The sequence below is a fragment of the Oxyura jamaicensis genome, chromosome 14 (assembly GCF_011077185.1).
Source record: "Oxyura jamaicensis isolate SHBP4307 breed ruddy duck chromosome 14, BPBGC_Ojam_1.0, whole genome shotgun sequence".
Taxonomy (NCBI): Eukaryota; Metazoa; Chordata; class Aves; order Anseriformes; family Anatidae; genus Oxyura; species Oxyura jamaicensis.
In genome coordinates, this window is record NC_048906.1 from 10,853,147 (window position 1) to 10,873,147 (window position 20,001).

Genomic DNA, 20,001 nt, shown 5'->3' on the forward strand with positions numbered 1-20,001 from the left:
GGAAGGGACCCATAAGGATCATCGAGTCCAGCTCCTGGCACCACACAGGTCCACGCAAAATTTTAGACCATGTGACTAAGTGCACAGTCCAAACACTTCTTAAACACCAACAGTCTTGGTGCTGTGACCGCTTCCCTGGGGAGCCTGTTCCAGTGCGCAACCACCCCCTCAGTGAAGAGCCTCTTCCTGATGTCTAGCCTAAACCTCCCTTGCCTCAGCTTGACACTGTTCCTGCGGGTCCTATCACTGGTGATTAAGGAGAATAGGTTGGCACTTGCCCCTCCACTCCCCCTCACGAGGAAGCTGTAGGCCGCGATGGTATCCCCTCAGCCTCCTCTTCTCCAGGCTGAACAGGACAAGTGACCTCAGCCAGTTTTGCAGCCCTTCTCTGGACACTCTTCAACAGTTTCACGTCCTTTTTGTACTGTGGTGCCCAGAACTGCACACAGTACTCGAAGTGAGGCTGCACCGGTGCAGAGTAGAGTGGGACAATCAATGTCTTATTGTTCTCCAGACATATTTGGATCTGAGGTTTCTCATCTCTGGCTTCATTCCAAAGGCTAGACATTTTTAAATGTAGAAAACACAGCACTGTGGTGTACGTTTAACTAGAATGCCTGTGACTGAAAGCTGTGAAGTCATCAAACCATTCACCAGAATACAGGACATGCTAGTGAAAAGATTAATAGCCTCCTTTGTGACCCAATCTGACTCTATTTTCCTGTCCTTTTTATTTCCAGTTTTCTTTTTTTAATACCTAGTAGTCCTTGCCAGGATTTACATTGAGTAGGTTGATGGGTTGGGGGGGGGGGGGGTTCTTTCATTTTTGTTTCTATCAGCACTCATTTCAGATTGAATCACAAGTTAACTGTCTTTGTGGCATTTTGCCCAAATCTGCCCTTACCCTGCATTTACAGTTGCAGCCTGCCATATGAATCAGCGCAGATTGATCCATAGGGCCTGGGAGTTGACTACTGTTTAATTGGAGCTTTCCTGCAAGAAATAGACTCTGGGCTGTCTAAGTAGCGTAAGACTTTAATAGTTTCATGTTAAGAACTGCTAAAATATTTTGGATTTAACTTGTTCTACTGTTTATAACTTAGGAGGGGTAAAAGTGTAGCTGTTATCAAGTGCAGAGTTCTTACCGGCCTTACTGATGAAGCACAGCTGAAGGGTTTACATGTGCTTATGCCAAAGCTGTTAGCCTCTGGGTGTGGTAGAGGTATGTACATTAAGTAATTGTGTAATTAAAACCCATGCCATAGTGGATCGTGGAAGTTGCAGTGACAACCTTCATTTTGAAAGTAAACCATGCTGAAATCTTGAGTTTGCATTCTCAAGTCCTAAGTCTACAGTTAACTTAAACTACTTAAACTACAGTTAACTTAAAAACTATGTGTTTGTTTTCTTTTCAGACACTTCTATGACAGATTTATCCCAGGCAGCTAAGGACAGGTGAGTAACAGAGATGTCTGCAGAATAGCTGAACAGTTAGCATTACCAAAATAACTTCTGAAAGCAAATGCTCTGGAGACCTTAGTTTTATGTTCTGATGGGTCAAGAGCACTGAAGATGAGCCCCATGTTTTCCTCCATTGTTCTTGTTAATGTTGTTGATGTGTTCATACATGTGCTCTCCAATATCAGAGAAACAACAGGAATTTTAATTCACAAGTCCAGTGTCGGTGAGCCTCAGCTTCCATGTGGCCAGGAAAGGCAAAGAGAAACTCTGCAATATGGAAAGTGTGAATTACAACGCAGGATCCAGCCTTTGCATCCAAAATGCTAAAAATGAGCAATTCAGTTTCCTGTCTGAGTACAATTGCTATATGTTGCAGATCAAAGCAAGTCTTCGGCAACTTTTGGAGGATAATAGAAATAATGCAAACAAACAAGTGAAACAAAACTTTGCTGATCATCAGTGATGTGCTGGGTCCTGCACTTGGGTCACAACAACCCCATGCAGTCGGTACAGGCTGGGGGAAGAGTGGCTGGAAAGCTGCCCGGCAGAAAAGGACCTGGGGCTGCTGGTTGACCTCCAGCTGAATGTGAGCCAGCAGTGTGTCCAGGAGGCCAAGAAGGCCAACAGCATCCTGGCTTCTATCAGAAATAGCATAGACTGTTCCCTAACAGGACTAGGGAAGTGACTGTCCCCTGGGAAGCAGCGCTGGTGAGACCGCACCTTGAACATTGTGTTCGCTTTGGGGCCGGTCACTGTTACATAGAAGGTACGATGATGGGAAATCTAGCTAGAATAATTTTTGGGAAAACCTAGTAAGAACTAAGGACAGGGTTGGTTACAATTGCACACAATCACGAGACAAAGATAAACCTGCAAGCATTTTGCCTTCGCTGCCAGTACAGGGGGAAGAGGCATCCTGATGCTGCCAGCAGTTTGCATACGAAGTAGCAGCTGGCAGAGCTGAACTTGAACTGTCTTTTGCAGGGCCTGTGAGAATGTCTGCTTCATTGGGAGACCATGGAGGATTGTGGATGGGAATCTAAATAAACCTGTATGTAAGGGAATGATGGAAGCTGTGCTCTATCACATCATGACAAAACCAGGCATAACAGAAGACCTGCTGCTGCAGCATTATATGGGGGTACTGCAGCCTGTTGCTGTCTTGGAGATACTGCAGGTATGTGAACCCCAGTTTGGTTAGGCTTCTGCAGTAAGAATCAGCACCTACTTCGCTTGAAGTCCCAGCAAAATGGGTGACTTCATTATTAATAGATCTGGTGAGAACTGGTTTTGAAACTGTATACAGAGCTATATATATTCTATACACACACATACATATATACTATCTGTAGTATTCTACCAACCGCTAGTAGATCCGAATACTTCCCTGCATAAGATCCCTGAATATGCAGCAGGTATTTTCAGCACATACAGCGCACAGACTGCCTTGCTGGTGTTGCTGTGGGAGCAAATGCCTACCTACTAACAGGTGCTGACTCAGAACTGGTACATTTATACCAGCTCCAATGTGTAACTCTGAGAACTGTCGGTGAAAGTGTGTTCTTAGTATCCAGACATCAACTGCTGTGCTGAAAGGCTTTTATCCTCAAGAGATACAGTAGCTGAAGAGCAAAATGACAAGTGAGGGTATATCCAGCTACATGAACTCTCTTTGATGTTCAGGAATCTTTGCCATCCCCTTTGCCATGGCCATGTCTTCCTGTGGGCTGGAAGTGAAACCACTTGGTATAAATTGCCTAATGTTTCTGGGAACACTAAATGTAGAATAGCATTTGAGGGGGTGGGTGGGTCATTTAGTTTGTTTTTGCAACTGCTCAAGCTAAAATGCATGAATTTTTCTGCAGGGTCTTGAAGCTCTTGGCTGCATCAGACGATTCTACATGAAAAAGCCATCCCTGGTGTCTCTCTTCTCTAAGCCAGTTATGGAAGAACAAATAAACAATCCCAAACTGAGTGAAACCCTAACAACATACTTTGAGCCTACCATAGACTGTACACTCAAGCTGGGAAGAGTGTTCCCCTATGAAGTTAACTGGAATAAATGGGTGCAGATTATCCATGTATAATAGATAAAAGATAGTAAAATGTACAAAACGTCTAAACTTGAGTTGCGTTAAACTGGTTTAGCCCTTAGGAACAAGTGCTAATGCAGATTAAATACTATATAATTTGTGCTCCATCGTGTTTCATTTTAAGAAAGCATTTTTTTTTTTAATTCTTTTTACTTTTGAATACATTTAAGCTAAGAATAAGTCTTAATGTTAAGATGAAGGTAATACTTGATCCTACTTTTTTTCCCATAATTTCTTGGTCAGAATACAGTTCATAGTTTCTGCTTAAGTGTTTTTTTTAATTATTTTTCAGTTACTATACTGCTTTCTCAGCAGGCATTCTTTTTATATCTTTCCATAGTGAGATATTTTAGCAGTCTCTTCAAGATAACATTTCAAGTCCTCTAACGGCCATGTGAACGGTCTGTTTTAGTTGCGTGTGAGCCATTAGCTGAGGTGTTTATGAAGAGCTGTTTTTTTTTAATTGCACAAAGGTGCTCCTGTTGTGTTTGTTGGAGCTGGGGATGCAGTACTGAGTACGCTGTGAAAGAAATTCCTGTAAAAGCCAAGCCAGGCCTCTACCTGTCCAAAGGACTCCATGCATCCTTTCTAGCTTTTGCAAGATTTTAAACAGAACTTCTGCTCCGGTTTGCCTATGTGGGGCAAAAGGCCCCAGTTCTTTTTTTCTCCCATTAAGGCTCCAGTGGTAACATTTCACCTTTACTTTGTGTGGGGGTCAATTCCACAGCAGGTGACTCTGGCCTAACCTTTGCTGAGTATTCTCAGAGAGCTTTAGATAACTAAAGTTACCTCTTAAACACTGATTTTTTACCGTGTCACTGGCTCGGCCTCTCCTCTTTCAGTTCTTCATGCCAGTCTCGGCCTCAGGGGCTTTCAAAGCACCACACGACGAGGGTATTTCCACTCACCGCCAGCTTTATTGCGAGGGCGGCCGCCGCCAGCCTGGCCCCGGCACCGCGGACAAGGACCCCCGGACAGGCCCAGGACAGGGCCCCAGGACAGGCCCAGACCGGGGCCCCCTCAGCTTGGGCCGGCCCCGAGGCGTGCGGGGCCCTCAGTCCCTCCAGCGGTGGCCGCACTGGGGGCTGCAGCACTTGTAGAAGGTGGTCATGGGCTCGTCGGCCGAGCGCGTCTGGATCTGCATGAAGTAGGCGCGGGGGTGCTCGCACTTGGGGCACGGCTCTGCGGGGCGGGGGGCGAGCTGCCGTGAGGGGAGGGCAGACAAGGCCCGGCCCCGCCCCGGCCCCGGTCCCCCCACGGCCCCTACCTGCGGTGGAGTCCACGTTCTCCCAGGCCGCGGCGCCGCCCAGGACATCGTCCACCTCCTTCAGCTGCGGGTATTTCCTACTCGTCACCTGCGGGCCGCCACCGGTCAGCGGGGTCCGGGCCGACCGCGGCCACCTCCCCTTCCTCCCCCCCCCCCCCCCCCCCCCGGTCCTGGTCCCCGTCCCCCGGCACCTTCCGCGTCACATTGCGCACGTAGGGGCAGGTGGTGCAGGCGAAGCGGTGGCACCGCGGCCCCTCCTCGGCCACCAGCACGTTGCCGCAGGCCGGGCAGAAGAGCAACATCGCCGGTTCCGCGCCTCGCGCCGCCTCTTCCGCCTCGGCGATGGCGGAGGCCGAGGAGGAGCTGGCGCACGCCGAGGTGCTGGAGCTCTTCCAGGAGGCGCTGGCGCGGCTGGTGCAGGACCCGCTGCTCTGCGACCTCCCGCCGCAGGTGGGGCCGGGGCCGGGGGGCACGGGGGGGGGGGCGGGACGAGGGAGCGGGGGCGGCACGGCTGAGGCCCCCGCCGCCCGCTCGCCCCCCGCAGGTGACGCCGGAGGAGATCGGCTCTCAGGTGGCGCTGGAGTACGGGCAGGCCATGACGGTGCGCGTCTGCAAGGCGGACGGCGAGACCATGCGTGCGTCTGGGGCTGGGGGGGCGGCGGGCCGGGGGGTGCGCGTGGGACGGGGACAGCGGCCGGGGGGCGCTGACCGGGCTCTCCCCTCCGCAGCCGTGGTGGTGGTGCAGAACGCGACCGTGCTGGAGCTGAAGAAGGCGCTGCGGAGGCACGTCCAGCTGCGGCAGGCGCGGCAGGGCGGCGCCCAGCACCTCAGCTGGTGAGCGGCGCCCCGCACCTCGGCCCTGCCCCGGTCGCCCGCGGGGCTCCCGCTGAACCTTTCTTCTCCCCAGGAAGTACATCTGGAGGACGTACCACCTCACCTACGCCGGAGAGAAACTGGCAGATGACAGAAAGAAGCTGAGAGAGTAAGCGAGCGAGTCGCTTCTGGCGTCTGCGGGGCTGGACGAGCCTAGAGTCGGGCTGTACTCAGCTCATGAGCACAGGGAGGGATGGGCTTGCACCTCTGTGCCTCGGCTCAGCCACGTTCTCCAAAATGTGGGAGCAGAGCCTCATGCAGGTGGGACACGTCCCCAGCAGAGGACAGCTGCATGACAGGAAAGCCTTGGGTAATGCTTCAGCCACGACTTTTCTGTGATGAGGGTGTTTGTCCAATTTGGATGACAGCAAGGCAGTTAAACAAGTTGTCCCAGGCCCAGCCACACCAAACTGCAGAACAGCTAAACACAAAGTTCACACCTGAGATATTCTGCAGAGATGAGGTTAGTGAAAAAAAAAACATAAATGAGAGATGAAGGCCCAAGAGCACACAGAAGGCAAGGCATGGTGCTGTGCACATGAAGCACGTTGGTTCATCTCCAATAGAACTGGGAGCGGGTGGGTGCAGCTGCTCAGCAGACGATGAGCACAGGCCCCGTGATGTGGTGGAGGGATTCGAAGGTGTTCTAAGGGAGGAAATCAGATGGAGCTTTTGAAGTCACAGAATGGGGTGAGGGACCTCTGGAGGTCATCTAGTACAACCCTCTGCTTAAGCATGGTAACCTAGAGCAGGCGACTCAGTGCTGCATCTGGTTGGGTTCTGAGCATCTCCAAGAGCAGAGACTCCACAACCTCTCTGGGCAACCTGTGCCAGTGCTCAGACCCCCTCACAGAGCTGCTAATGTAGAATGGCATGGAGAAGGGTTGAAAGAATGGCAAGCCTGCTCAGCCACACATCAGAGACAATCCTTGTAACAACACTGACAAACCACTGCTATGCTTCCATGCCTGTTCTCAGGGCAAGGAGGCAGAAGGTACTTCTGTGTACTCTAGCTGCTGCATAAAGCAAGTACTGGTTATATCAGCCCTCATGCACACCGGCAAGAAAAGCTTGTCTGAAGTATTACAAACTCAGCAGGAATGAGAGTCCCTAGAAAGACAGCCCTACCTAATCAAAGCTGTCCTTGAAAGACTGAGCCATGGGTTACGGACCTTGTGTTGAGAAGGTGTTGCAGTTAAAAAGGTAGATGATCAGATCCTGTTCAGCCTATGCAGGTGAGAATTTTAAACTGTCCTGCAGTAGAGCACATTAGGAGTCCATCTTCCCCTCGGAAAAGGAGGCTATAGGATTTCAAAGTTTGTGGTTTCCAGAGAACCGGCATGTAACAGCACAACTCTCTGTTCAGGTATGGCATCAGAAACCGGGATGAGGTCAGCTTCATTAAGAAACTTCGAAAGTAACCTGTCAGGTAAGTCCTGAATATCCATTACAAGCTACCTGTTCTTCAGCTTTGTCTTCCCAGGGCCTTAGCCTTCAGACTTAGAGCAGCTTGTAGTGCTGCTCTCCACTGTACAGCAGAGCATTCCTGAACGTCCATGGCTACATTAGGCTCACTCCCTGGCTCTGGTCCATTTCCACATTCTCGTTTCTTGTGCTTCTCTTGGGGCAGGGAATGATGATTCAGCTACTTCAGTTAACAAACCACATCAGGAGCAGCAGAAGCAATAGCTAAGTGCTAGCAATGGTGCATCTCTAACCCCTACATTACACGTTAGACTCTGCTCCCCCACTCACTGTCTTGAGAATCCTTAAATACACTATTCCTTTGTTTGCTCTTATGACTGTTTTTGGGACCTTGCTTTATTTTATTTTATTTTTTTTTAGACTTGATGACTCTCTGGAAATCACTGTCAGAAATGTGGCAGGTTGTTAACTAATGCCTAGGAAGATGAGGTCTCTCTGTTAGAGGTGACTGCCACCATCCAGTTCATTTGATCCTCCTGTGAGTCTCATTATACCCAAGTGACTCTTCCACCTGCTCCTAATGCTCCTATACCCTTCAGAGCACCTGCAGTTAACAGAAGTGTCCCATGGGTGCACATACATAAACACAAGTAAATGTTGCTGCTGTTCCACGTTGGGTGTATTTTGAGCCATTCTCCTCAATTACTACAAGTTACAAGGAGTTATCAAAAGGCACCTCTGCTTATGTACCATATGGCTTTTGTTTCTCAATTTTCTCATTTTGTGGAAACCTTGAGTTCAGTTGAGTTGTTCTCAGAAGCAGTGGTAACTGCAGTTTTTCCAAACACTTCTTTCTTTTGTGGCTCCAGCTAGCTGGGTTACAAACTGTCACTTTGTGACCACAATAGCTTTTTCCCCCTTTCAGTGCTGCCGCATCTGTGGCATCCAGTGTAATGACGTGTGTGCCATGACAGAAGAGCTCTGTCTACCCCATGGTGCCCACGCCCAGCAGTTACCTGTAGCAGCAGTTGATCCTTCTGGTACTGTGCGTTTAAGAGAGCCCATCATGTAGTTATTACTGCCACTTTCAAATATATTTTCTTTAACAGTGAGAGCAGAGAATCCAGCTCTACCACGACCAGGCACTGGATCCAGCACTCCCCTACAGGAAAAGATGGTACCACTTCCCAGAGAAGCAAACTCCAGTTGAACAGAAATTCCTACGTGTTTTCAAAGTCCTTGTTCAAAATGTTTTCCTCTGAGCTGTATGCTGAATGCACTATCAGTGATTAAAGAGACTCTAGTTTTCTGAAGCGTTCAAAGCCCTCATTTCTCTCCTTAGTGCTTTCTACCACTGCCTGAAAGGTAGTGGGGAGCTGGGGGTCGGCGTCTTCTCGCAGGTAACTAGCGATAGGGCTAGGGGGAATGGTCTTAAGTTGTGCCAGGGGACGTTCAGGTTGGAAATGAGCAGGCATTTCTTCTCAGAAAGAGCAGTCAGGCATTGGAACAGGTTGCCCCCGGAGGGTGGTGGAGTCACCGTCCCTGAGGGTGTCTAAGGAAAGGTTGGACCTGGCGCTTAGGGACATGGTTTAGTGGGTGACACTATTATTAGGGGATGGTTGGACCAGATGATTGTGGAGGTCTTTTCCAACCTTAATGATTCTGTGATTTCCAGCAGCAAATCTGTCTGGGTGTTTTGGGTGCCAGAAAAGCATGCATCCTACTGGTGTGTGAAACAACACTGGTGAGTGAAACAACACTGGTGAAATAAAGCAATAAATATAGCCACAGACTATGCAAAACAATTAACAGTAGCTAAAACGCTACCTTTCCATTTAATCACCACCTCAGCAGTAGTAAATAACTCTGGTTAAAAATGTAGTATTGAAACTAGTGTAATAAAAATAATGGCAGCAGAAAAGGTTCAATACAATTGAACAAGGCACAAACGTTCTGTTCAGAGTCTTCTGAGATAAGGCAAAACATGCCTGCCGAGTGCTAAAGAGACAGTTTAAATTAACCACGGGCAGGGTTAGAAGTGTCATTGGATTAGAAGCTTTGTCCATATGGAACTAGCACAGCAAATGCAAAGACAGTCCATCTCCAGTGCCTGCTCGAGAAGCCCGTCTTTGCCTTTCAGTGGAGCTGTGCATCCAGGTCGTATTTCTCGCAGAATTTGTCTGTGAATGGTATACAAGTAAGGAACTCACACCACTCACACTTGATGGGGTAGAAATAGAATAGAATCACAAGTCCTGAGAAGAGTGCAATGAAGATGAGCTGGAAAACTATAATTTGGCATCGCTTCCTATATAAATCAAACTTCCCAAAGCTAATGTAGGGCAGGAAGGCAAAGGAGAGGAAGAAACCACTGATGAATCCTGAAATGTGAGCAAAATTATCGATCCAAGGCAGGAGGCCAAAGGCAAAAAGAAAGAGCACCACAGCCAGCAGCTTGAAGAATGCCCTCCATGGGCGTGCCAGGATTTGCCAGCTCTGGAAGAGCTCCACAAAGAGACAGGCCAGAATCCCAAACTGGGATCCTGCAGGGCCAACCTGCAGAAGAAGAGCATTACAAGTAACATCAGGCACATGCCATTTGCCTGGCTTCTGCAGCCAGCTCCAGCCATTACAGTTACTTAGCATTCAACCAACTCCTTGCTCAGTGTTACTTGGGAAGGAGATGCCGCAGCGTGAGACTTCATCCTGACAATGGGGTTCAAGGCCCAGTTTGACACGAGGACCAAGGCAGGTGTGAGGCCATCAATGGCCAGAACAGATTTTCACTTTAAGGAGGGTGAATCTGGTTTGAGTCACCAGGGTGGAGAGGTCTGTAAAGGCCATCTCCTTGGTCCCTTCACCCACCATGCACTCTTCCTTATTGAAGGACCTGGAAGATGATCCTCCAGGTCCAACCCATGGAGCCTTCTGAAGTGAAGCCGATGGTCACATCAGACTTCTCCAGCTGTGGAATGTGGTCAGGGACAGTCCTGGACCATCTGTAGGAAAGGCAAGCTGTGGTCTTAGCCCACACCCTCTCCTACCTGCCACTTGCATATCTGTAGCTGGTCTCTGGCACCAGCTACAAATCTTAATTCCCAGCCTACCACAGGCCTCATCACCTGGTCGACACCCCCAATTCATTGCAAGAGGCAGCTGTCTTCCCGCAGCCAGAATGGGTCGGTCACTTGGAAAGCCCAGGGTACTCTGGGGGACGTTACTGCTTGGCAGCTAGGTGACGGTGTGGTGCTGACTTCTAGCTACAAATCTGCACAGTCCACATGCTGCAGAGATAAGCGCAGCTCTGGTTTCTCTGCCTCTGCCAGAGAGGGACAGGTATGAAGAGGCTTGTATTCAGGGCAAGTTGCTAGGACCCTAGTCTGTAGGAGACCCACCTCTGCTCTGTAGGGTAGAAATATAGCACTGGCAAGGTTCCCAGTGATGCCACTGAGCAGGTAGATGATAGAGATGCGATGCCATCCTGCCAGCTTCTCTAGGTCCCGCAGGATCGTCATTTGGAAACAGACTGAAACCAGACAGTGCAGGATCCTGCCAAATTCAGAGTATAGGAGCTGAAGCAGCAGCCACTGAATTCCCCAATGTGCTCATTTGTCTTCTCTGCCAAGTCTTGCTGAAAGCACCTGATCTGGCCCACACCTCTTAATATCCCTCCCAACAAATGCAGCCTGGTAAACCTCAACAGGGACAAAAACTCAGCCCCCCACTGCCCCCCAGGGAAGAAAGCACTAGAACAACCCCCATGGCAATCCCATGGTTCCCCCCACTGGAAGTTTTGCACCTGTGTTTACCCAGCATGTAGGAAAAGCGAGAGCCAGAGGCGGTAGAACTGGTCAGGGACTTCTGGATTTAGGAAAGGAAGGAGTCCACAGACATCATCCATGCAGTGAACCTAGGGCAGCAAAAGAGGGCTCATGAGGTGTGCCAGCCAGCACCACCCAGCACAGCCAGTTACCAAAGTCAGAGACTGCAGCTAGCTCTGAAAAAGGGGTTCTCCTTTTCCCTCCCTGCTATATCAAGTCCCAACACTTGTCTCCGACACCAATTCACATGACCCCACCCATTACTTATTGCAGAATTAGGCCCTTATTTATCACCTCAACACATGTACAACACACATCCCCGTTTGCTCACCCATGGAGCAGGAAGGTTGTATTCACCTGCTGCTTTTACAGTGGTCCTGTGCTGGGCTTTTGTGGCTACCAGCCCCAGTTTCTAAACTGGTCTCCCAAAAAGGATGGATGCAGCTAGCTCTGCCACTACATTCTGGATCAGCAACTTCCCCTGGGATCAGGGTGGGGACTCTGCCTAAGGGCAGAACACAAGATTCCCACCCATACTGCCACAGTCGCTCCCAAATCTTGCCAAACTGCTAAGGGGAACAGGAGTGGCCATAGGAAACCCCAGCCTGCACTTACCTGAGAGCAAAGCGTTGCCTCCTCATGGAAATAGCCCCGCATAAATTCACAATACTCCCGGGAAGTTATTTCACACCTGGAAGAAGCACAGGTAATCAAAATGAGGAATGACCAGTTACAGTCATGTGTGGAAGACACAGTGTCGTCCCTGGACACCCACTCCTCCTCATCTCATTCCAAATCTGTCTATGAGAACTGATGCAGCCCTTGACATACTGTAGCATGTCTGCAACGGGTGCACTAATGCATTCCTGTTTCAGTCAGGTGCCACTCTTCATACCTGCCACTTCCCCCCCTGCTCCTCTCCCAAACACAAGTCTGAGTCACCCCCTGCTTCCTCCCCCCCTAGATTAATGCCCTGCATACAAGGGTTCCAAAATAAGTGCTGAAGCTGAGCTATTTACAGCTGAGAAAGAAACACTGGCGGTTGTGGAATTTGTCTCTCTTGGGCTTAGGAGTCCTGTGCCCCATCCGCTGACAGCGCAAAAAGGCAGGAGCTAAGCCAAGAGTGTCCTGCCGTGACTTTTGGGACAGAGAAACCCCTTGGGGCAGCACAGATTTTTCTTCCCAGCAGGGAAAGCCATGTCCAAGCACTAGGCAACTACTTAAGCTGAGAAGCAACATGAGGAAGAACATCTTCCTCCTTGGCAAACCCCACAAACTGGTAATTTCCTGACAGCTCGTTGAATGCCCAGAGGTACCAAGCTGGGCCAATGTAGCCTATTAGGAACACGCTGGCCATTCCCGAGGAAAAGCACTGAACTCCCCAAAAGAAGTATTTAATTCCCATGGTTTTGAGTCCCTCCAAACTGCAGGATCAGTTGAATGAGATACCCTGCCACACCAAAGAATCAGGCTGCCTGTTATCCTGCACTTGTCCGAGTTCTGCTCTGTCTGGGAGACCCTGCTGGGCTCCCCTTCCCAGCAGGGCTCTGGGGTTCATGCAGGAAGTACAAGAACAAATGGCTTTGTCTATGACCCCAAAAGAGACCCCTCTTTCTCACCCCACTACCCAGCCCCTCTCCATACAGGTAAAACTTGTTACCTTCCTTTGGTCCCAATGCAGCAGGGCCGGCCTGTAATCACACAGTCCATGTGAAGGTGGTTTGTATAATTTCCAGCACTGTTTTTTGTGCATATCTGGAAAATGACAACAGGCTTCAGTTAGACAGTCGTGATTTTGCTTGCTGCCTGGGTAAGGTCAAAACAGCCTCTTGGGAAGAAGCCAGTCCCACAGACACAGCCTCCTGAGGCCTTCCTCTGATAAGCAAGATGGTGCCTGACACGCCATCTGCCTGAGCTGTTGGAGCCTAAATCAACACCTTCTCCCCTCCCTGCCAAGCAACCAAAACAGCTCCTAGACTGAGTCAGTCTCCATCATCCTATTACCCTGGCAGGGCTCAGGACTTTAGCTGGTGCAGGGGGAACTTTTGGAGTTGGAGGGCTTCAAGCCTTGGCTTGACAAAGCAACTGCCGCCCTGACCTGGTGGTTGTGACAACGAGCAGGAGGCTGCAGCAGATACTGCTTCCAACAGCAGTGCTGTGGCTCTGAACAGTGGGGTGGACATGCCATACGCCAGCACAGGCCCTGTGCCACCAGTGATGCTCACCGGCCATTTGGTGATGTCGTCCGGCCACTCATGTGGCTCCATTGAGGCTGGCTGCTCGCACACTCTGCAGCAACAGGAAGCAAAGATCACCCACAGAAATCACATTCCCCAGTACACCACGCTGCCCCTGCACCCCAGGCAATGCTCCCACAGGTCCCCTCTGTCCCTGGCAGGGGTGGTAACGCACTACATCAGGTCAGCCAAGGCTGTGCTGATTAAAGCCACAGCTTGCTTCCAGCAAGCAGAGTTCATGGCTTCAGCACAAAGGCAGCCGTTAGAGAGCAGGCAACTGCCCAGCAACATACTGGAGGCTGCCTGGCTCCTTTCCAGGTGGACATGACCCCAGGGATGGGCATTGAGTTGGTCTCAGCCCTGCACCAGCCCGTGGTGACCAAGGGCAAGCATATGCTGCAGCACCCGATGGCTGCCAGGGCTTCACGGGAGAGTTGTGCTGGGAACACAGCTGCTGACCCCAGGGAGGGAGCCTGTGCAGGGAGCAGGGGGAGCAGGTGAGGAGGAGAGGGACAGGAAAAGAACCCACAGCTCAGAATGAACCACTGTGAAGACGGGCAGCCAACAATGGAGATGGGGAGAACATAAATATGAGCATGCTCTGGGAGGCTCCAGAGGAGGGAGCTGCCTCAGCCTCCCTTGCAGCCATCAGGGCAGACAAGAACATCACAGCCCACACATCGCATGGTGTCCAGACTAGCTGCTGCCCTGTCCATCACGGAACTAGTCTGGGATCTCTGGCTCTACTGTCACAGCAGCCCTGGTGTGCCCAGGTCAGCAGCTGGGCTCAACAGGACCTACCTGGGGTCCTGATGACAAACTGACCCAAACTGCCTCTTGCTTCCTGCCAGCATCGGTGTGCTGGGGTGGTGGGGCCATTTCACCCACACAGCCAGGGTGGACTGCAGGAGAGGGGAGAGGAGAGGTGTCACTGTGAAGCCCAGGGCAGGAGAAAGCATCAGCAGAAATGGCCCTGAGCCTGCAGGAACAGCAGGAAAGGGACCACCACACTCACTGAGCACTCCTCCTCTGAGGTCTGCACGCAGCCTGACTTGTCATTTCGCACACAGCAAGCGGAGTGCTTCTCCTTCTCCCGCTTTGCCTTGATGAAGCTGTGCACTTGCTGGTCCTGCCTCATGCATGGTGAGAACTTGGCCCCCAGGTGGATCAGGGCCTCCTGGCAGAGAGATGGAAAAGTTCAGCTCAAGCAAGGTGCAGGCAAAGACTGATCAGGACAGAGCAGGTTGGGGGGGAACTCCCATCAGGGCCAGGGACAAGACCTGCATAATGATGTTCAACACACATCAGGCATATTCTCAATATTTGCCACAAAGAAGTGAGCCCAGAACAAGAATCCAGGGTCTTCCTTGCCCATGGCCCCAGTGCTGGAGCTGGGAAAGGAAGCTCTGGGACATTACAGCCTTTCCCAGGGGAATGGCACCATGAAAACTGTCACACCCCATGTAACTCCTGCAATTTCTCTGGCCCCATGCATGGCTTTGTAAGAACAGGGTGCAAAGCAGGAGTGTCGAGGTCCATCGCAGCCTCCCAGTAGCCCGTTCTGCAGGGCAGCTGAGGCAGGGAGCGCTGCTGCACCCTGCCTGGGACAGCAGGGTCCTGCAGGAAGTCCAGCCAGTGCTGCTAGCACCTGGTTCCAAGCAGCAGAGGGCCCTGGTCTGTGGGGTGGCATGGCTGTAGCACATATCCCCCTGACAGCCCACCAGAAGTCCCAGCCAATGACACTCACTGAGCTGGGGCCAATCCAGAAGTTTTCCTGCTGAACATATTTGACATTTTCGTAAACTCCTCTGTTCCGCAAGACCTGCAAGGAGAGAAAGTGAGAGCCCCATGAGCTCTTGCCTGCAGGGGCAGCAGGGCAAGCAGCAGGGACTGGTGAAAACAGCTCCCAGGAGGAGCAGGAATCCACACAGCAGATGACTGGGTATACAGTTCTCTCAAACTGGTCTTTTGCAGGATAGCAGGTCTGGGCACCTTCTTCTAAAGGTTTCACTGAAATAGTTTATCTGGCTATTTCAACTTTCAGGAAAATCCATGCTCTCCCAAGGATGGCTTAGGTCCTGCAGAAAGCTTCACACAGCTCAGAAACATAAGCAGCAGCTGCCAGCAGTGCAGGTCCAGATGCTGGTGACAGTGCTCTGAAAGCTGTCAGACTTGTAGGTGAGAAGTAATCCAGGACATCTGCATGGAGCAGGGATATGGCACTACAGAGATGTGTACCTCAGAGAGAGACCTTTGACAACATGTGGGAAGTCTACAAACAGCTTCAAAGCTCGCAAAGTCAGACAGGTCAGTTTTGCTCCTGACAGAAGCAAAATCCTGAAGCTGCTGCAAAAACTTAACTCAGGTTTGAAACATTTCCCTACCATGAACATCCTTCTGGTCTCCACCAGGAGGGGAATAAGTTGCTCAAAAAGGCTCCCAGCACAGACACATCCAGAACCTGTGAAGAGCCCACCATGCTTTGTGTCTTTGAACTGAAAGAGCTCAATGTCAAGAACAATGTGGCTGCAGGAGGGAAAGCAGGCAGCACAAGGGCTCACAGAGATGCTGCATGCAGGCCCAGAGGCAAGCCTCAGGCAAGTAGCCATTATGCTGAGGACTGACACAGAACCAGCAGCAGAAGGCTGAGACACAATCACACTCCAGGCATGTCGGGGTGATTTACTTACTGAATCAACAGTTTCGTGTTGTGAGAACCCCACAGGGGCAATACCATAGATGCACACAGCGAGGATGGTGATGAGTGAATGCACAAAGGTGACCCAGTATGTGAAGAAAGGCCTGGATGGAGGTAAAGGGAAAAGATCAGAGGCAGAAATCCAGGCACATTACATCTACTCACAGAGCACAGGAGAAAAGCTGCTGATTTTTCCCAGGTACCTTGGCAGACTCTGGGGAACAGGACCAAGATCATCTAGGGATGCACAAGTCTGGGGGCAACGATCTTGCTAGCAGACAGCCCCTGTTTACTCTGACTACCCCACAACACTGAGCAAGCCACTCTTTGCCAAGAAAACCATCCATGAACACACAAGCCTAATGCCAAAATGTGCCGTGTGCTGAAATAATGACTTTAGGGAAACGATAAGAGGCAGGAATACCTGAGTCTTCTTGCTTATAACGGGACAGTAGTGGTGGGGAAGAGACACAGATGCCCAAAGCAACGGGAGGAGTAGGGTACGTTCCCAGTGCACGGTGATGCTAACATGCTGCTGTCAGCTGCAGTTTAGTGCCGCGCTTCAGGGATACAGACTAGGGTGTCTCAAGCCACAGGTTTCGCCCCATCATCCCCAGGCAGTTCCGAGTCCCTTGCTAGTTGTGTCGGGAACCCTTCTATGACTGCAGCTCTCACCTGTGATCATCCATGTCCTCAATCTGCCGCTTCACGTAGCTGTCGATGCGCTTGCGATACGTCCGGTTTGTCAGCTTCCCCACCATCCCCAGGCCATACGGCCGCTTTTCCTTGGCAAAAAGCTTCCTGACAGGGACAGCGATGCGCTGGCCACGCTTCTGTGGGCTGACACTCACCACCTCCTGCCGCAAGCGGACCTTGGGCTGTGCCAGGCCCCCGTCCTTTTGCTTCCTCCAGCCTCGCTCCAGTGGGCTGGAATAGAAAGTGGGACAGCCATGGTTTCCTTCTGCTGAGGGTGAAGGTGGCACAAGGTAGCTGTGCCAAACTGAGCCCCACAGATGAGGAGCTCTCACAGCTTTAAAGAATTGTCTCAGCAACCAGTTAAATTAGGGAGGCTCTGGCTAGGCGTCACTGAGCTTTTCATTTTGGGGAGACAAGGTTTCCAACCTCCCAACATCGATACTGCATCAGGTAGCAAGAACAGCATTCTGTGATGATTTTGACCACCTCTTGCAATCTCAACTTTACCTTTGACTAAGAAGTATCTTTTCTACAAACAGATTGAGAGGAGTGGAAGCCACATGCTGTATCTGCAACTACACCCCCAACATCTCCAGGGCCAGCAGCCCGAAGACCCTGCCTTAACCCTCATACACATCTACTTCCTCTTCTACTTCATTCCTCTCACTCTGCTCACTGCTACAAAATGGAAGTGCAGTTTAGCCCAGCAGTGGAAATCCCCACCCTTGAAGCACTTTGCTGTGATCAGACTGGCAAGTCAAAACCCCATGCCCATTAAACCAGATAGAGGAGAAGAGCAGGAATCCAAGACCAAGACAGTTACCTCTCAAGACCTGTCTTCCATTCTTCCCTCTTATTTGCACTGATGCATGCATTTCTCAGGAGAAAAACAAAACCAGGCTTCAACAACACAATACAAATCCCAGGCATCCCTGCTTAAAGGAATGTTTTCTTACCAAAATAAAGTATGCAACGAATGAAGGTTGCACAAGCTACTGATTAATAGCACCTGCTCTGGAAGTCTGCACAATCTTCAAATGCTTTTTGTATTTCATTGCTCTTAAAGAGCAGTCTGGAGTTCAGGTATGCAGCACTGAGAACCTGGCACACACACAAAAATGCTACCTACCATTTCACTCTTGCTCACTGCCACGTGATACGCATGTCCCCTACATGCGCTCTAGTCTCTACAGATAATTTCCCTGGTATCCTAAACGATCCTGTCTGCACAAAGACAATTGTTGCCAAAAGTGGTCAGAGAAACCAACTGACTATCTTCTTTTCTGAAAGATCACCAGAGCGTCTTGGAGAGGTCAAGACAGCTTTGAAGTATGGACAAGCAATAGGATGAGGTTAGAGTAGTTTCTGCATTACCAACATGCTTTTTCCCCATATTTCCAGTGCTGGGCTGTCAGCCTATGCCAGAATAAACACCTGATCACCTGAAAGGACACCTGACTGCAATTCTGATACAGTTTTCTAAGTGTGAAAGAAGTGTAGTTTTCCTCAATAAATAAAATTGTTTGAGGAGATATGAATGGAGCCAAAAAGACTGAGACCATCTCGAAGGAAAGACAACAAGCTCACACCATTTGTTGCTTCTACTTACATTAAGAGTGAGTCAAGTTCTTGGAAACACTTGAAGGAAAGCACCAACAGAGCAAGATGGGCTGTGAGCAGCAGAACCACAAGGACCTCCCTGTCTGCTACATGTTCACACCCAGCAGAGCTCTCTGCTGGGGTGAGCTGCCAGCTAAGCCAGAGCTGACTCGGAAACGACACAGAGCAATTACTCAGTACCGGTTACTCAGGTGGAAAAAATCTCGGCATACGGCAAAGTACCACCCACATATTTGTAAGGCTCTCGGCATCAGTGCCACACCTTTCTCTGGTTTCAAGTGAGGAATGTAGCCCAGCTTGACACTCAGCAATGCTTCACACCACTCCTTGGAGTTAGACAACAGTTCCTGGTGTCTGTAGCAACAGCTTTCTCATCTTTGCTCTATTCTCCGTAGCTGAAGGCTGGGCCCCCAGCATCCTCAGCTGATTTGGTGTCTTTTGTTTCCCCAAGGCATGATACAGCCTCCAGAACACATCACATTGGCGTGGGAAGTTGCTGGACAGGTAGCCTCAGAGTCACTTATCATGGGTAGCTGGGGTAGGTGGTCTCCCACCCAAAATATCAAGAGAAGCTGGGCTTAAAGAAAACCCAGCACTGTTCTGTTCTTTGAGCTCAGCTCCAAACACCTGTAGCACTCAGATCCTGCTGTCCCTCATGCAGGAAGCAATGGTCCTGCCCCACCAGGTGCCTAGCACTGAAGGTCCCACTCTGAATGGGTTGGCCACCACCCCACATTAGGCTTTGGTGGTTTCCAAGAAAATACTCACAGTAGCAAGTGGCTTCTTTCAAGCTCATTTTTGTCCAAGGCACCTCCTGTGAGATCTGTCTGATCCAGAGGTTTCACCTCAGCATCTTTGACTGCAGCTTCTGATGGCGACTCAAACACCTCATCTGGATATGTAGAGAGCTCCTCATGAAGGACTCCTTCCTGGGCAAAGACAAAGAAGTCCCATCAGAAGGAGTGAGTATCACATTTGAGACACCAGCCCCTGGAGAAAGCAGCACCACCCTCTGCAACATACAGCCCTGCCAGAGCTACAGCCTCGTGCTGTCTCTGGAGCCAGTGCCACATCAGCGTCCTGCCTCTCACCCGAGCAAAGAAAGAAGTGTCGAGCTCATCTGGGAAATCCACCGTGTCCTCCTCCAGGAAACTTGCTGGGGTGAAGCTGCGCCGCTGAGCCCTCCTCAGTGTGCTGTCCTTCACAGAGCGCCCCTGTAGCCAGTGAGAGTGGCATCAGATCACTGCCAGAAACCTGAGCCCCAGGCACATGCAGTGTCACCCGGACAGGACGCAGGGAGTCCAAGCGCTGACCCTGTCATGCTTGCCTGTGGAGCACAGCAGACCTGCCGGTGTGCAACACCTTCCAGGTGACACCTCCAAGTGCTAACCCACCTCTCTGCCCACATCCCATGCAGGCTGGTAGCACAGGCTTCTAACGTCTCTACAACACCTGACCAAACAGCAGTGGTACCGAACACAGCAAAAGGGCTACCGGGCCCACCTAAGGGACACCCAGAACAGCAGACTTGCATTGCAAGAGGCTCGGGTATTTCTCCTGTGCCACGAGCGGGTGCAGACAGACCACCCAGAGGTCCAGGCAGTCTGAACTGGACCTGCTGGAACCCTCTGAGGCTGCTGATTGTGGGAATCAAAGCCCAAAGCTGATAAAAGGCAGGAAAGACCTATACCAAAGCCCAGCCAGCATCCTGGTTTTTACTCCTGCCTGCTAGACAGATGGCTGAAACAAAACAGGACACGTCCTGGTTTCTTCCCCTCCATCACTGCTCTCCCACGTCCCCTCTACTCAC

The 20,001-nt window shown here is 50.7% G+C and overlaps 4 protein-coding genes across 12 annotated transcripts in view; 2 read left to right on the plus strand and 2 right to left on the minus strand.

The window, feature by feature from the left end:
• The window catches only part of GTF3C1 (general transcription factor IIIC subunit 1), a 44,021-nt gene extending 40,434 nt beyond the window's left edge, over positions 1 to 3,587 (plus strand). For both annotated transcript variants that reach the window (XM_035339955.1, XM_035339956.1), the window contains exons 35-37: positions 1,416 to 1,455; positions 2,446 to 2,638; positions 3,327 to 3,587. In XM_035339955.1, coding sequence (XP_035195846.1) covers positions 1,416 to 1,455; positions 2,446 to 2,638; positions 3,327 to 3,548 — 455 coding nt within the window. In that variant the 3' untranslated portion in view covers positions 3,549 to 3,587. The remainder of the gene's footprint in view (positions 1 to 1,415; positions 1,456 to 2,445; positions 2,639 to 3,326) is intronic.
• Positions 3,588 to 4,073: 486 nt separating this feature from the next.
• Positions 4,074 to 5,156, minus strand: POLR3K (RNA polymerase III subunit K). The gene is made up of 3 exons (XM_035339971.1): positions 5,013 to 5,156; positions 4,822 to 4,909; positions 4,074 to 4,736 (listed from the first exon to the last, which is right to left on the minus strand). Exons 1-3 carry the CDS (start codon positions 5,121 to 5,123, stop codon positions 4,609 to 4,611), a joined length of 327 nt encoding a protein of 108 aa, XP_035195862.1. The 5' UTR covers positions 5,124 to 5,156; the 3' UTR covers positions 4,074 to 4,608.
• SNRNP25 (small nuclear ribonucleoprotein U11/U12 subunit 25) lies at positions 5,146 to 8,432 on the plus strand. 6 transcript variants are annotated; one of them, XR_004754688.1, is made up of 8 exons: positions 5,146 to 5,271; positions 5,366 to 5,456; positions 5,550 to 5,655; positions 5,729 to 5,803; positions 7,061 to 7,123; positions 7,320 to 7,425; positions 7,540 to 7,769; positions 8,229 to 8,432. XR_004754688.1 is itself a non-coding variant. In XM_035339969.1 (6 exons), the coding sequence occupies exons 1-5, from the start codon at positions 5,164 to 5,166 to the stop codon at positions 7,113 to 7,115; spliced, it is 435 nt and encodes a 144-aa protein (XP_035195860.1). In that variant the 5' UTR covers positions 5,146 to 5,163; the 3' UTR covers positions 7,116 to 7,123; positions 8,229 to 8,432. The 6 variants fall into 6 exon arrangements, 2 of the variants coding, with proteins under 2 accessions (XP_035195860.1, XP_035195861.1); XR_004754689.1 differs by lacking the exon at positions 7,320 to 7,425; XR_004754687.1 differs by lacking the exon at positions 7,320 to 7,425 and having other exon boundaries at positions 7,624 to 7,769.
• Positions 8,433 to 8,912: 480 nt separating this feature from the next.
• RHBDF1 (rhomboid 5 homolog 1) overlaps positions 8,913 to 20,001 on the minus strand; it is a 36,245-nt gene continuing 25,156 nt past the window's right edge. For all 3 annotated transcript variants that reach the window (XM_035339967.1, XM_035339965.1, XM_035339968.1), the window contains 13 exons: positions 19,283 to 19,405; positions 18,960 to 19,120; positions 16,551 to 16,802; positions 15,868 to 15,979; positions 14,925 to 14,999; positions 14,193 to 14,354; positions 13,979 to 14,079; positions 13,166 to 13,229; positions 12,601 to 12,695; positions 11,556 to 11,631; positions 10,929 to 11,029; positions 10,515 to 10,668; positions 8,913 to 9,675 (listed from right to left, as the gene is read on the minus strand). In XM_035339967.1, the coding sequence (XP_035195858.1) occupies positions 9,256 to 9,675; positions 10,515 to 10,668; positions 10,929 to 11,029; positions 11,556 to 11,631; positions 12,601 to 12,695; positions 13,166 to 13,229; positions 13,979 to 14,079; positions 14,193 to 14,354; positions 14,925 to 14,999; positions 15,868 to 15,979; positions 16,551 to 16,802; positions 18,960 to 19,120; positions 19,283 to 19,405 (1,896 nt within the window). In that variant the 3' untranslated portion in view covers positions 8,913 to 9,255. The remainder of the gene's footprint in view (positions 9,676 to 10,514; positions 10,669 to 10,928; positions 11,030 to 11,555; positions 11,632 to 12,600; positions 12,696 to 13,165; positions 13,230 to 13,978; positions 14,080 to 14,192; positions 14,355 to 14,924; positions 15,000 to 15,867; positions 15,980 to 16,550; positions 16,803 to 18,959; positions 19,121 to 19,282; positions 19,406 to 20,001) is intronic.

Excerpts from the sequence above, each read along its gene's own strand:
- POLR3K (XM_035339971.1), bottom strand. The coding sequence starts at position 5,123 with ATGTTGCTCTTCTGCCCGGCCTGCGGCAACGTGCTGGTGGCCGAGGAG. Across the intron at positions 4,910-5,012 it reads TGCGCAATGTGACGCGGAAG|GTGACGAGTAGGAAATACCC; the intron begins GTGCCGGGGGAC and ends GGCGGCCCGCAG. Across the intron at positions 4,737-4,821 it reads GAACGTGGACTCCACCGCAG|AGCCGTGCCCCAAGTGCGAG; the intron begins GTAGGGGCCGTG and ends CCCGCCCCGCAG.
- SNRNP25 (XM_035339969.1), top strand. The coding sequence starts at position 5,164 with ATGGCGGAGGCCGAGGAGGAGCTGGCGCACGCCGAGGTGCTGGAGCTC. Across the intron at positions 5,457-5,549 it reads GGCGGACGGCGAGACCATGC|CCGTGGTGGTGGTGCAGAAC; the intron begins GTGCGTCTGGGG and ends TCCCCTCCGCAG. Across the intron at positions 5,656-5,728 it reads GGCGCCCAGCACCTCAGCTG|GAAGTACATCTGGAGGACGT; the intron begins GTGAGCGGCGCC and ends TCTTCTCCCCAG.